Source organism: Besnoitia besnoiti, chromosome XI (assembly GCF_002563875.1).
Source record: "Besnoitia besnoiti strain Bb-Ger1 chromosome XI, whole genome shotgun sequence".
Taxonomy (NCBI): Eukaryota; Apicomplexa; class Conoidasida; order Eucoccidiorida; family Sarcocystidae; genus Besnoitia; species Besnoitia besnoiti.
In genome coordinates, this window is record NC_042366.1 from 1,395,343 (window position 1) to 1,409,523 (window position 14,181).

General features: G+C 55.9%; 2 protein-coding genes across 2 annotated transcripts; one reads left to right on the forward strand and one right to left on the reverse strand.

Moving 5' to 3' along the window:
• Positions 1-1,591: 1,591 nt before the first annotated feature.
• Positions 1,592-3,928, forward strand: BESB_020770 (putative thioredoxin family redox-active protein; the record flags this gene model as incomplete). Its single annotated transcript, XM_029360786.1, has 4 exons — positions 1,592-1,989; positions 2,476-2,579; positions 3,087-3,150; positions 3,877-3,928. The coding sequence occupies 4 exons, from the start codon at positions 1,592-1,594 to the stop codon at positions 3,926-3,928; spliced, it is 618 nt and encodes a 205-aa protein (XP_029216145.1).
• Positions 3,929-4,546: 618 nt separating this feature from the next.
• On the reverse strand, positions 4,547-9,999 carry BESB_020780 (adenylate and guanylate cyclase catalytic domain-containing protein; the record flags this gene model as incomplete). The annotated part of the gene is made up of 4 exons (XM_029360787.1): positions 4,547-5,014; positions 5,626-6,726; positions 7,183-7,562; positions 9,054-9,999. The coding sequence occupies 4 exons, from the start codon at positions 9,997-9,999 to the stop codon at positions 4,547-4,549; spliced, it is 2,895 nt and encodes a 964-aa protein (XP_029216146.1).
• Positions 10,000-14,181: the final 4,182 nt, after the last annotated feature.

Genomic DNA, 14,181 nt, shown 5'->3' on the forward strand with positions numbered 1-14,181 from the left:
GCCGGAGTAGACCTCGCAGCGACTCGAGGCTTCAGGAGCTCACACGGATTTGAAAGAGTGCACTAACCCCTTCGCGAGTCTGCCTATTTTAATGAACTAAAGGCGAGGAATACTATAGAGCGCGATTCACGTTCACGTGTTCGAAAGGCATTGAAGCGCGTTATTGTGCAAAAGAGGGCGTTCTGTGCGGCACGCTTGTCAATGTTTCGCTGGCATCCCTAGCAAGGATACTCCGGACAGAGCGGAAGTAGATGCAATGGAAAAATCAGTGGGGCATCACTTGCCCAGGACAACTATGGCTGCCGCTGGATGTGAGATGCACACAGTACCAAAGGATTTGTCTTGTCGCATCACTCTTGTGTGCTGCCGCCCTTCGCTGGCATCTGAAGACCTTTTTGTGCGGGTAGCAGTTACCCGCGGGTAACGAATGCAGAAAACTGCTCAGTCACGGAGAGCAACCGTATCAAACACTTCATCTCTTGCGGTTTAAGGCAGAATACCTTGCCGGGTTTCCCGCGGCGGTCTGTCCGCGACCCCGGTGTCTGCCGAGGCGGAGGGCGGTGTGCGTCGAACTCGGATAGGCGGGAGGCAGGCGGTCGATGGAAGTCCAGTCCACCGCGGACAAGTCCGAAGCATCACTTGAAGAAAACGCTCCATTTGTCGAACCGAAACGCCCTAGGAAGCCAACAACTGCGACGTTTCGGGTCAATTCCTGTTCGCACGGTGACCAGAAGCCAGTCGATAGAGTCGCTGTCAGTCACTGAAGCGGGAAGTGCGCCTGCAGACGCAGCAGTGAATGCGTTCATACATGCGGAAAAGAGCAACAAAAACAAACGAGTGAGCAGGCACTATACTATTATACCCTCTGAATGAAGTTTGAACCCGTGAAAATACACGCGCCTACCCGATTGCCGAGCTGCAACCGGAGAGCGCATCTGGACTGCATGCTGGGAAGAACCCTACCGTGCCGCGGAGACATGAATTCCCTCGTTGCCGGCGCCCCTTCAGCGGAAACGCACACATGAAGTCGTGTTTTCGTCTTGGGTGTTGTTTCTGTCTGCACAGAAGGGATTTCCTATTTAGAGTCTCGGCTGCAATTTTGTCGGCGGTGAAACAACACCTTTCACCGAGCTGGCTTCTACCAAGGCGACTTTTCTCCCGCTTGGCATCGCTCAACGAGGGTCGCAAGACAGCGGACTACGAAGGAAGTAGACGATACATTCCATGTTTCCAACATCTAACCCAACAGTTATTTTCCTCGGGCGCATCAGCGGCACATATCCCCCCAGTTTGAGTCGTGAAGAGGAATGTCTGTGTGAAGGAAAATGAACCGATGCCGCCAGGCTGCTCCTGGTATACGTTTCGCTGGGCCTCTTCTTTCGAGCTTGTGCGGTCTACTAGGATGTAGGATCGCTACCGTGTGCGTTTGTTTTGCCTTTGTTTTCCGCGGTCTCTTTATTCGTTAGTGTCGAATCGAGTCTAGCCCCGACTCCGCCAGCTCTTCGCTCGGACATCCGCCCGTCGTTTCAGCTCTGTGCCTCGCTCGCTGTTTGTGCGCGTGGATTTCACCGTCGCATCGCCTACCAACACCATGGGCGTCCTGTTGTTCGATAGGCTGCGCTCTCTCGCACGGTGTGCGTCTCCGCCTGTCTCTGAGAAGGACTACGTGCCTTACAACGCCGCCGCGCGGCTTGCTGCGGACGCCGAGGTGCTTGTTGTGAGTTCGCCACCTTCTCTGGAGCCTTCTGAAGGGCCGCCCGCCACGTCTTCGTCCCGCGCGCTGTGGCTCACGCCAGCCGCGCCGGTGCTTGATGGGAAGTACGTTGGAATTTTCTTCGGCGCAGCGTGGTGCCCTTCATGCAAAACTTTCATGTCGGCTCTCATCCGCTTCTACAACTTTCTGCAACCCACGGGCATGTTTGAAGTCATCTACGTGCCGCTAGATCGAAACATCCAAGAATACCGAGGCTTCGTGCAGGCCATGCCCTGGTAAGTTGCCGAGGAGGCTACGCTCTGGCTCCCATGCCCCGCAGGACTATCTCTCTCTTTCTCTCCGTCTCTCTCTTCCAAATACGTGTGTATCGTGTGCGTGTCGGTTGAGGAGTGTATGTCAGCGCATTGCTTTCACGGAGTCCCTTCTCTTGGAGTGGAAAGCAGCACCCATGCGCGAAGACTCGAATCGCGTCCGGGTTTCTGTAGAGATGAACTTTCGCACTCAAGCAGAGGCGGACTGGCGCGGGATCTCCCACGCATTCTCAGCCAGCCAAATGCGTTCGCACAGCAATCAAGCGCCTCGAGATGCACTCTGGCTGACGTCGCGAAGGCGAGGCCTTCAGGTTGCCGCCGTATTTCCGAACCCTCGAGGCCTTCACGTGGCGCGAATGCCTTTCGTGCTCTGTAGTGTCTGTGCAGAAGGCTGCGAAATGTGTACGGATCTTGGGGATTTCAACTCCTTCGTTCTCACCTTGCCGACAGGTACGCGCTGCCCTTCAAGCATCCAGGCGAGCTCCTGCGGCGATACAAGGTTCGCTCGCTGCCGTCGCTCGTCCTCGTGACGCCTGACGACGCTGTGCTTACAGGTGAGAGCGAGGCGAGCTGCCGGGGAGACTCGCGAGTGCCTTCTTTCACCAAGAGTTTCCGACATCTCTCGCTCTTGCTGGGCGTCACAGAGTCGAGTGTTAGGGGTCTACAGTCAAGAGAGAGGGCTGTTTCGAACGCAGCGGCGGGTGTGAGACGTCGTCGACGTGTGCGTATCTCGTGGCTGTCTGTTGGGGGGCGGATGCCGCTGGCTGATAACTGCCTGTCATTGCGCGGCGCTCGCCTAAAACACAGAGGTTTTATCTTCTTGCGACGTCTCACGCATGAGGTATGGGGGGGCCGAGGGGGCCGGGTGGGTGTTTTGGGTAGCGCGTCTTTACGCACAAGAGTCAAGGTGAACTGGGGATGTACAGAAGGAGGATCGTATTCCTACAGAAGGTTGTTCAGAGTTGTGCATTCGTCTTTCGTGATGCCCGAGCGGAGCCTAAAGACCGGTCGGCTCTTCGTCTCTTTTATGGTGGGTCAACTAAGTGTCCTTCTCGGTTCAGGAGACGCAGTCGAACTGATCAAGGAGAGCGGCTCCACGGAGAAATTCGCACAGATCTTCCAAAGGTATGTCTCCCGTTGCAGAGAGTCTCTCTGCGGGGCGAGGCACGTCGTTCCCTTGTTCCTCTCTCATTGTCCGCCGTTTACCGCTCGCGGGTTTTGGTGCGACAGCAACTTTTCTTGGGAGACTTGTAGGACCGGGAAGCAAATGCGTTGGGCAGCCACGGTCAGACTCCTGCGTCTCATTAGCCCTCGGGTATTTTCAGCTGTAGATTTACCTGCGCTTCCACAGCCTCACTCGTGTCTTTTTCTCAAGGTGGAGGGCGGGGGCAACCGACGTGGGCTCGCGTGCCCATCTGTAGTCGTTCCCGCGTAAATTTCGGTTTTAATCCATCTCACGCGAGGCCACGCATTTGAGCTTTCAAGCGCTCCATTGTTCTCTGCCTTCTTGTTTGACGCAGGGGGCACATGGCCGCCTTGTCGTACTATGCGTCCCCCCTATATATATATATATATATCGGGTTCACGGTTTATATATATATATTTATGTAGTTTCACCCCGCGTATATGTATTTGTGTATATATCTACTATAATGGAATATATATTCCACTGGAGTCAGGTGTCCGACGGTGCTGGCAATGAGCTACAGTGCCTGCGGAGTCATGCCTGTCGACGCGGAGGCTGCGGGGGGCATGTGCGCGGCATGCATTCCTGGACCCCTGTTTTCCATCCCGCTTCATGCAAACGGATCACGGTGCATTCTGGCGTGCGTTGTGTGGCGTGTGGCTCAGATTCAGTGGCCCTGTCTCGCTCGGCAACAGATTCCGCACGCTGTTTGGCTAGCGAAGCGCAACCGCGAGCTCCGTTTGAGGCTGAAGCCGACGAATGAGTTTTTCCTCCGTGCCGTTGTTGTTGTCCTGTCTGCTGCGCGCCGGGAGCACTTCTCTTGCCCTCCCCCCCCTCTTTGTTTTCCTGAGGTGGTAAGCAGGCGGAGATTCCGTCAGCACGACCAGACTTTCGCAGTGGGAAATTATGCTGCGGCGTCAACTCCTCGACGCATCGTCCTTTCGTGTGCAAACTCATGCCTTGCTTACGCGCCGGGGGCACCTCTGTCGCACAGGGCCTGCTGCGTTGGCTGTTTCGCTTTGCTGGCCGCGCGAGACCACCGAGGTGTGTTCATCATGGAAAGGACGCAGGACTGATTTTCATCTCGGGACGAAAGAAGCCGCGAAAACCGTGTCCTAGCTGGGCTGCGTCCGCCACTCCTCGTCATCTTTTTCTTCCTGTCTAGTATTATCTCTGTAGATGAAGGTCTGCTCCTTCTCTGCATCTGTCTCTGCTGCTTTCCTCTCCCTGCCTTGCGATTTGTTTGCGGCCGTTTTCTGGCTGCGCTGTTTCTGCGCGTTGTCTCTCCACTGTGGGGTGTGCGCGCCGGGTCGTCGTTTGCGTCAAGTCTGTTTTCTATTTCTCAACGAGCTCTCTGAAGCCGCGCCAGTCGGCCGGCGCGACGAATTCATGACTCGCCATGAAGCGTAGCAGGACGGTTGAGGGCACGTCCTCGACGCCGAGCATGAATTGCGTCTTGATGAGGATTTCTCGAGCGCGGTACCACTCGCCGGCCTGGTAGTGGCTGAAGCCTCTTCGAAACGTCGTGAGGAACTCCTTCGTCAGGTGTTCGCGCATCGTTACGATGTCGGGATCTGTCTCAAACATCGCAGAGATGGACGTGCGACTCGACCACAGCTTTTGCTTCTGCAGATTCCGCTGCTGGCGCTGCCGAGACTTGTTCTGCCGCTGCGCGCAGGCACCGTTGGGCGGCTGCCGCACCACCGACAGACGCCCAGGATCCAGATCCACTGTGTAGAGCCCCAGAGGCACCTGCGAACCCTTCACGGTAGCGCGGTCGATCTGCCGGCAGTTCAGCTGAGCCTAGGAAAGTCCCAAAAAACACATGCACGCGAACGCAGCTCTAGAATTGGGCTACGAGGTCGCAGACGTGAGACGGGTGGGCGAACGCAAGCTCCATTTACTTTTCAGCACGCAAACAAAGTCTACTCCAAAACGGGAAAAACGATTGCATTTGATAGAACAGCCGGCCGGCTTAACCAAGGAAGCGCTACAAAAGCTCCAAAACTGAAGCTTCGCCGTCTGTCTGCGCACGAAAAGAGGACTCTTTCCACTCGGAGATGCACCTGTCCGAACGCGTTATCAGCATTCCAGAGAAGATGTGCGTTGATACGTTGCTATGAGCAGCTGCATCGGCTGGACGCCGGACGGTGGACTGAAGCTTTGCTTCAGTCTCTCCGGGGGGCTGCATACATAGGCTTTGGGCCATCCGCATGTTGAGTCAGAGATGAAGTTTGGCGCATTTCTCGGATGGACTCCGAGCGGAGGGAGGGGCACACATGTGGACTATAATTTCATTTGATCACAACGTATGAGGTTTGAGGCGAGACGCATTCGCGCCTCGGTTGAACACTCTCTTTGCGAAGGTGCGCGGGGCGCGCGCGTCAGGATTGGCGGCGATTCTGCGGTCTCACCTGAGGCGACATGATGTCATATAATTCGTTGGAGATGAGGATGTAGACGCCATACTGTTTGGTGGCGGCTTCGAGCCTGGAGGCCATGTTCACGTTGGGTGAGAGGTAGGAAGCGTCGATTTTGTATTCGGATCCGATTGCGCCTTCGATGGCCCAGCCCACGTGGAGGCCGAAGCCCATTTTCACCTTCCAGCCGGTGCCCAGGCGCTCAATCAACTCTGGGATTTCGCGGTACTCTGCCAACACATGGGACTTGTTGATGCCGGCGATGATTTTGACGAAAGAGACTAGCGCCATGTCTGAGAGGCGGTTCATCGTCGCTGTGTCGATCAGCTGCTCCTTGACGCCGCCCTCGCGCTCAACTTCTGGAAACTTCCAGACGAGCAGGAACGCGTCGCCGATGTTTTTGTTGGCGCAGCCCGAGTACTGGTCGACGGTGCCGTGGACGATCTCAGCAATTTGATTCACAAAGATCATCACTTTCTCCTTGAGGATCTCCGTCGCGTCGGTGAAGTTCCGGATGTCGCAGAAGCCAAAGATCGCCTGCAGCTTCTTCCCGTCAAGCATCGCGTTCAGTCCGCCGTCGGAGTTCTTCATGTTGTTCGCTATGATCTCCGCCCCGGCCTCGCCGAAGCCGAGAGCCAACAGCCCCCCGATTTTGATGATAGTCTTCTCCAGCATCGCAGTCTCCATCGAGTCCGAGCTCCGCTCGCCGTCGCGGCCGGTGCGAAAAAGCGACTGGAGCATCTTGAGCGGCGACGCGTCCTCGTCGTCCAGCGGGCGGGCACGGCCTTCGCGCGACTTCTTCGCGCTGACGCCTTCAATCGCGTCGTCGTCTGTCATGTTCGCCGCCGCGAGCGGATTGTTGCGGATCTCGTTCATCTTCGCCATCATGCGCTCGATGGGAATCAGCACCAAGTTGTTTTCGTCGCGGTTAATCAGCAACGCACCCAGCGTCAAAATGAAGCAAATCAGAAACGTCCGCACAAGGCTCAACCCCGCCTGCAGCTTCGAACCCGGCCGCCGATCGAACACCGCGCGAATCGGCGTGATGCTGTTGATGCTGCAGTCCGCCGCCTTCTGGTTGCCGCCCACGGCGCTCTAGCCATACACGCCGACACACACACAACGCCAGAGAGGAGCAGCTTAGACGCAGCGGTCACGTAAAGCGAAAGAACAGAGTGCGCTTGATTGAACGCCTAGGCATGCTCCCGGCGACAGATCGCCAGGCAACCACTTGCGTTTGCCTTAGACGCCAGGCACTGCGGACGCGCGCGGCCCCGGATCTGTTCCGGGTCGGCGCGAAGCCAAAAGAAGAATTATTCGGGGTTCAGAAGGAAACAGACTTCAACGATACATGTGTATGTGCTGTGCGGAGGTAGATATGTGAACGACGGAGGCATTCGGATGCGGCGCCTGGAACGGTGCTGGCGGCACATGTGCTATTGCGCGGAGTCTGCGAGGCGGCATCTCTGCAAGGCGACATACGGCCCTCCAGTGTGAAGGTACTATACTAGTGAGCCATTTGCTTTGATCACGGGGAGTGATTGTGCCCACGTCTGCGCTTGTTTCGTTACAAAAGAAAGCCGTGAAGACTTCGCGCTCGGAGAGTCTGAGCTGCTCGATGCTGTGGAGGTCTTCCACAATCATCGTGCCGTTTGTCATGGCCTCAGGGAGGTACAACCGCGCAGCGGCCTCCTGCGGGAGAACGAGGCTGTTGGCGCACGAGGCGAAACCCATGCAGGCGACGTCCTGGTAGATCCTGCCGTCCAGCATCGTCGTCTGGTAGAGGGGCAGCGCCAGCTGGAAAAATGCGAGGTGGCTCGGGTTCGAACCCATGTCGCCGATGCCCCCCTGCCGGTGATAGTTGATGTAATACAGCGTCGCGTGCGTGTACACCCGCAGCCACGCGTCACGGTCTACGCCGCGCTGAGCCGCTGAAAGAAACGCGAACAGCGCAAGAGGGAAACTGAGGCAGTCTTAGGTCGGCTGACGCAAAATTGAACGCACGAAGTCAGGCATGAAAGCAGATCCGATCAGGCATGGCGCGCTGACGACGTGGTGAAGCGCTGCCGAGGATAATACAGAACAGCGCGCTTGCAAGTGAGCGACAGACGCGAGGGAAGAGAAGAAGAGGCGGGGAAGACAGACGAAGCTGGAGAGAGTCCACCTCTTAGCTTAGAAGTCGAAATTTGGTGAACGTTTACGACGGGCGGCTGTACGTCGACGCAGCCTGATTCGGGAGCTGCAGTGAGTGTTTTCCCCCGGGCTGTGCGTATGTGCTGTTCTACGCACGCATACGTGCTTACATATTTAATGCTTCTGCCGTGCCCAGTGAGACTCGCTGCAGCATGTAGACTAGGTTGCCTCCCTTGGTTAGTATTTTCTTCTAGCTCTTGTGTGCTGCTGCCGATACGTTTCGTTTCAGACGACGGCGGCGCTGTCGCTATCGTCGGAGGCACCTCTCCGCGAGAGGAGAAAAAACGGCTCTCATTCCTTATACAACTCCGGCAGCGAACTGGACCTTCTGTGCCTCATATGTTTACGAGCGCCTGACTTGGTATGCTTGTGGCGTGTTCGGTTCCGAGTCTGGGTCGTTTGCGCGGGGGCGTTGACTAGAGAGGGTGCCGACCCCCTCCTGAAACCACTTTTCCACAGCCCCAAGGTTAGTCTAGATGTTTATTCTACACTCGTCCTCTCCTTCACAGTCTAGATTCAGGCGCGGAAAGCCTCTTTATCGATATAACTGTGATTGGATTGGTGTCTCCACGTGAGGGCAGGCCTTCAGGCGGGACGAATGCATGTCTGTAAGACATGCAGATGGGATGAACGTATGTCTCTAGACATGCATATGTAAGCGACCAGCAGATACGCATTCGTGCGGGTAATGGAGGGCGCCACGTTTCCCGTCAAAAGTGCGTAAAAGCTTACTGGTAAAGGAATTCTGCACCTAAATTGAGTAACACAATTTGAGTTGACTCTCCGACTTCTTGACCAAATGAAGGTCTTCCTGTTAAGTTCCTACTAGCGAACTAGAGTGCAGTCTGTGACTTGGGCATCTATACAACAGCTACTCGCTGCCACGCTGCAAACTCTTTTTCACTTCCTCGCGCCCGCTTCTCCCGGTGCTGAAGCGATCGCCTGCATATGTGGGCTCTGATTCGTGTAGATCTGAAGCTTCCTCAGCGTGGCGTGAGTGCTGCGTCCATTATCATCAATCAGTGGACCCCTTTAGGCCTGCACACGCTACGATGTAGCTGCGTCATATCTCTGAGGGAGCCGCTCCAACATAGCAGCTTGACGCCTCTGGATTTGGCAAACGTTGCGACTTTGGAGACATCTCTTAGTCAGCTCCGCTCCCCCCGCCTCCCCGGAGTTTGCCGTGCGTTGGCAAGCCTGGAGGGCTTAGGGTCGCTGCGTGCGTTTACCTGTGGCGTATTCGGCGACGATTTCGAGAGTGCTCTTTTCTGAGGCGAGTCGCGTGATGTAGTTTTCTTCCGAGAGGATTGGGAGAACGAGGGTGAGGGCGAGGACGACAAAGACGATTTTTCGCGTCGTTTTCTCGGTGAGCTGCTTCCCGACTTCGGACTCGAACTCGTCCTCGGCAGGCGTCTCGCCGTTGTCCTTTCTGCGCTCGGGTTCCTCGTCTTCCTTCAGGTCGTCGTCCATTGAAGTCCCGGGCTCGAGGAAGGAGCCGAACGCTTCGTCCTCCTCCGCGCGGGTTTTGCTGGAGAAGCTGATGTTCTTGTAGAGCTTGGCGACGCGAATCAGCCGAACGAGCCGAATGAGACGCAGCATGCGAGCGACTTTCGAGCCCGCTTTGCCGGCGCGACTGGCTGGACTTACCTCGCTGCTGTTATCGGCGTTCGTGTCGTCTGCCCAGATATGCATAGCCTCGTCTACCGAGGAGAGATCCAGCACGAGCGAGAGGAGCGACAGCACGTCAAGGTAGAAAAACAGGTGAAACAGGTAGTCCTTGCGCCCTACGCAGCTCAGAATGATCTCTGAGCAGAAGGCCACCAACGCGAGACTCGTGATCGCGTCAAACACAGGGTCCGCGCTTCGCGGCGTCGCCAACAGACGCAGGTCGTCGCCAAAAAGCGCATACAGAGTCAGCACCATGAGCACTCCCTCAGCCACGCGGTTGTCGAGGAACCGGCAACACAGGAGCCGCACGCGAGGCGATATCTTGGGCAGGCAGCCGAATCTCCGCCGCGTCTCTTCCTTCTTCTCCTCAGCCGTGAGAACCGTGGTCTTCTCCTTCGCCTCTTGCTCGCGAGTCCGCTCTTTCTTCCTCGCGTGACCCAGCCCCGCCGGCGCGGCCTTTGGCCGCTTCCGCAGACCCGCGGCTTCGCCCTGCTTGTCTTTCTCCATGGGCGCGGACTGCAGACGGGCGCAGGCGAAGGCAGGCTACCCGCGAAGAACGCGAGACAGAGGCATCGGTGGCAAGCGCGACAACCCGCAGGGCGGAGGCGCACACCCCGCGGAAACCCCACCCGACTGGAGAAACCAGCGCCAGCAGCTAGGCGCCAAACTGGCAGAAGACACACACAAACGAGACGCTGAGTAGGTAACAGGCTCAGGCGCCGAAGAAAGAAGGAGAATGCGCCGCGGCAACTGGAGGATGCCGCACTCGTGGAAGGCAGGCGATGCGCTCGCAGGAGCAGACAAGCCACCCAGGCCCGAGAAAGGCAGCTGAGAAGCGCACCGGACCCGCAACTGGCAATGCAAAACAATCAGCCTTCAGAGCTGTTAAATGCCAGAGAGTAGGCAAAGAACACAACGTTCGCGAGAATACGAGATCGGGGGTGATAGCGCAACGACACTGTCGGACTTTACAAGAGAGCTCTAAAGGCGACACGCGAGACAGGATACGCTGGCGCAACGAACTGGGAATAAGGCGACCGCAGGCTAATAAACAGAAAGATCTCTGCAACACCTTGTTGAGCGGCCGTCTGACTCTCAGAAGATCACCTGGCGGCGGAAAACACACTTGCGACGATACCGTAGCATGTGAAACGCGAGTATGGAGACAAGTACGAAGTTCGCATGTGCTACATGGTTATTTTTGAATGACAGCCAGCAATCGGGGTATGAAGACGGGCTGGGCAAAGCACATGCTAAAACAGCGAACTTATTAGCCATCACAGTGTGGCGAGGGAGAACGCGAACGGCATGTGGTGTGTGATGGAATTCAGACTATTTAGGGCTGAAGAATTCAGTTCAGAGCAGGACAGCAAAGCGAAAGAAGAGTGAAAAGCATTGGAAACACGTCAAACAGAAAGGCTGGGACGACACCCCTCAGACGAACGTTCGCTAGGCGAGAGACCTAGGAGGTACGAGGAGACGAAGATGCGGATAACCGAGGCGATTGGAGGGTCAGGCAGTAAGACGGCAAGGCATACAAAAGCGGTATCTATGGCGGAATCGACGCAGTCCTTCGTCATTTATCTTCTCCGGAAACGACTGCAGTAGCCAAAGCAGGGCGTAGAGCGGTAGGGCAGGACTTCACGTTCCAAGCCGAATTCCCGGCGAATCATTCTATTCCGATCTTGTACCTTCCGTACGCTGAATGTCTTCTTCATTCAAGCCCATGACGGAAAGACTTCGATTCATCCGGGAAACGGCGTGACTGCGGCGGAGCTCGCTTTGCCGTGAGTGTGCCCAAGACACTAGAGTCGCTATGCGTCCCGACACAAAAGGCATTCCACCAGGCTGCCTACGCTAGCCTGAGGCGGTGATTGATGGAAAATACGAAGCCTGGACAATCTGGTTTCACAGGGTGCCGTGAGAGGAAAGACTCGTATCTGTCTCGCTATCCTAGCTTGAGGCTCACGCCAGGGCGTGTCAAGACAAGCGGGCGACCAGATGAACCGATGCTCCTGAGCGGCTAAGGCGGAACAGACTAACAGCGAATCCAGAATAGCAATAAACGAAAGAGTGGAAAGACCGCCACGGTGTAGGAACTTTTGAAACACAAAAAAGCCGCTGTAGAAACGGTGAGGAAGAAGCGCATCTGCACGACAGTACGCGTGTGGGTCACGGGGGGGCAGCGCATCACGCGAAGAGGAGCTGCCCGGATTTTCCTCGAAAAGAGATTTTGGCGTGCCTGTTTGAAAATTCGTCTTGACGCTCTGTGTGGAGGCGCATACTGTAGCAAAGCATGAGTTCAGGCGATATAGTCTTGTGTTAGCCCCTGCCGTGTCTCATGTTGCTGTCAGGTGAGTCGCGGGTGTGCGACCCGATGAGCAGGCCATGGCGAGTCCGCCAAAGCGCGATTTGCGGTTGCTTCTTTCCCCTTTATTCTTTAATTACCCATTTCTCTTTTAGTCGAGCTTGTGGCCCGAGTTAACCGGTTGTCTTGCGCTCGCGTTAGGCGTTGCGTGCCAGTCAGAGTGCTCCATACTGTGACTGGGCGCACTCGCGGCAACCTCATGCCCACGTGCAAAAGCCCCCGAGATATTTCTGTTTCTCGAGCTTTCTTTTTCCTGAATGTGAATCAACCGTAGTAACCTTTGTAGACAGGGCCGTCTTATCGTTTAGAGTCCGAACGAAGGAATGGAGCCATGGCTTTGCCTAGGCCTCTGCTAGTGTGCTGGGCTCGTTTCCGCGCACGCCGCCTCGTCACCAGCACAAGGCACACGGAGAATGGAGAAGTAAACAGCAACGTTATTTGCACTAATTGCCCCGCGTCGCCTTTCGCCGTGGTGGCGGAGAAACGCCTGAGAGCGAAAGACCGAATTCTGATCTGTGCAACAACAGGTTCCGCGTTGCGAGTTATGCATTGCTCTCAGCTTTGCTAGCACAATCCGAAGTTATAAGCAGGCAAAGCGGGGACTGTCTCTGTTTGTACCTTCCAATTTGTGAAAACCGGGGTAGTGGTCACCGTGCTCCTCTAACCGGCAACAGGGAGAGTCAACCGCAAAGCAAGATGAAGAATTGCGGCTGTCTGCGCTCCCAGTCTCCGCGCGTGAGACCGATGGCTAGAATAGGGAACAAGAAAGAGCGGAATCGCTCTTGATGCCGTCCCGCTTTGCGACACTGCCCTCTTCCGAGCCGTGGTAGACGCCGCCAGCGGTTCACTTGCCAAAAAAAGCAACCTGAGAAAGTTGTTCTGTATAGAGGAGTTAAGAGACAGCGAGACACCGCAGCGCACCCCCCGCCATACGAAACTTGATCTGCTCCATAGCACGGAAAAAACGTTTGTGAGCCACAGCGGCACTCTAGCTGACCGGCTGGTTTCCTCTTTACAGTGGCGACATGAGTCATCCAACTCAGGAGCTCATCCACATTCATCTTTTACGAAAGGGGCCTGCGTATCAGGCTGACCGGCGGAAAGAAAGCTGGGTATGTGTATCTCGTCAAGTCGAGCGGACCGCCTTCGTACGATAACCTGGAAGACTGGATCAGTGATTGACCCATGGAGGTGTGAGATGACCCCCTGTCTCAAACCCTTTGGATGCCCACTTTGAAATACATTCGAATGCCTTCATTCTGCTGTCGCGTTGCAGGCATAATTTTTATGCGGTGTGCTCACCGCGCCGGTTGCCCGTATAGCCTCGCTTCAACTACCATTACACAATCTTTCGATTATATTACCTGACATGGCGGCGCCTCTACTACGCCACATCTGATATATCGTTCTCCAACGCAGCACTCTTGTGGCTAAACGTGAACAGCCTGGCTACTTGTCGCCCCTTCCAGGACAGCAACGTGACTCCAGCTTTCCGTTGACGGTAGCAGCTGTTTCAAAAAGAGCGGCGGCGGGCTACGAGTTCTGAACGCCTCTCCGAGAGAGAGCTGTTCTGGATGCTGATATTTGACCCGGGAGACACGTGTGCTCTGGGATTCCGGGTACTAAGTGTCAAACCTACTCCGAGAGACTCCAAGGAGAAAAGCGGAGCTCGGCGTTTTTCTGGGAACTCAGTTTGTTTAATCAATCCCATTTGCTCATCAGCAGACCGCCACCCGTGCTCGGCTTGTTCAGTATCGCGCGGTACGTCTCGCACGCCGAGCACACCTGAGGGGAAGCCAGCCAACTCAGTTGTGGTCTGTCTCAGGCGCCGGCCGATATGGGGCGTCTTCGGTGTGCTTCCTCTTGTTGTATTTATCCGCCATCTATTCGATCCGACCGTTTTCGCTTTTTCTATATTTGCGCTCACCTGCGCTCTAGACAGCATCTTTAGTCGCCTCGACTCATTCGTTATCAGCGTACATCAGAGATCGCGCGCGGCGCGTGCGTCCGTGCGGCGTAACAGGCGGGACGAGGAAGCTGAAGTACCGAGGCTTGAGCTGAGTTGAGCTCGTTTTGCGAGTCAACCTGAGCTTTTCTCTTTGCTAGAACCTCTCATTGGCGTAAATATTTCTCTTGTGTGCTACACGCCTCCCTGTGCCCTTTCAAAATACTGTTGTGCCCGCGCATTTCCTCGTGAGAGCCAACTTCGTGTTGTGCGCACCGCTGGCTGTCTTGGCTCGCGGCGGTGTACATACAGCGTGAAGGGGAGTCAGCTGTCTTCAGCCCTCGTCTCCCCTCTTGGTTGGCGGTTCCACGTTTTT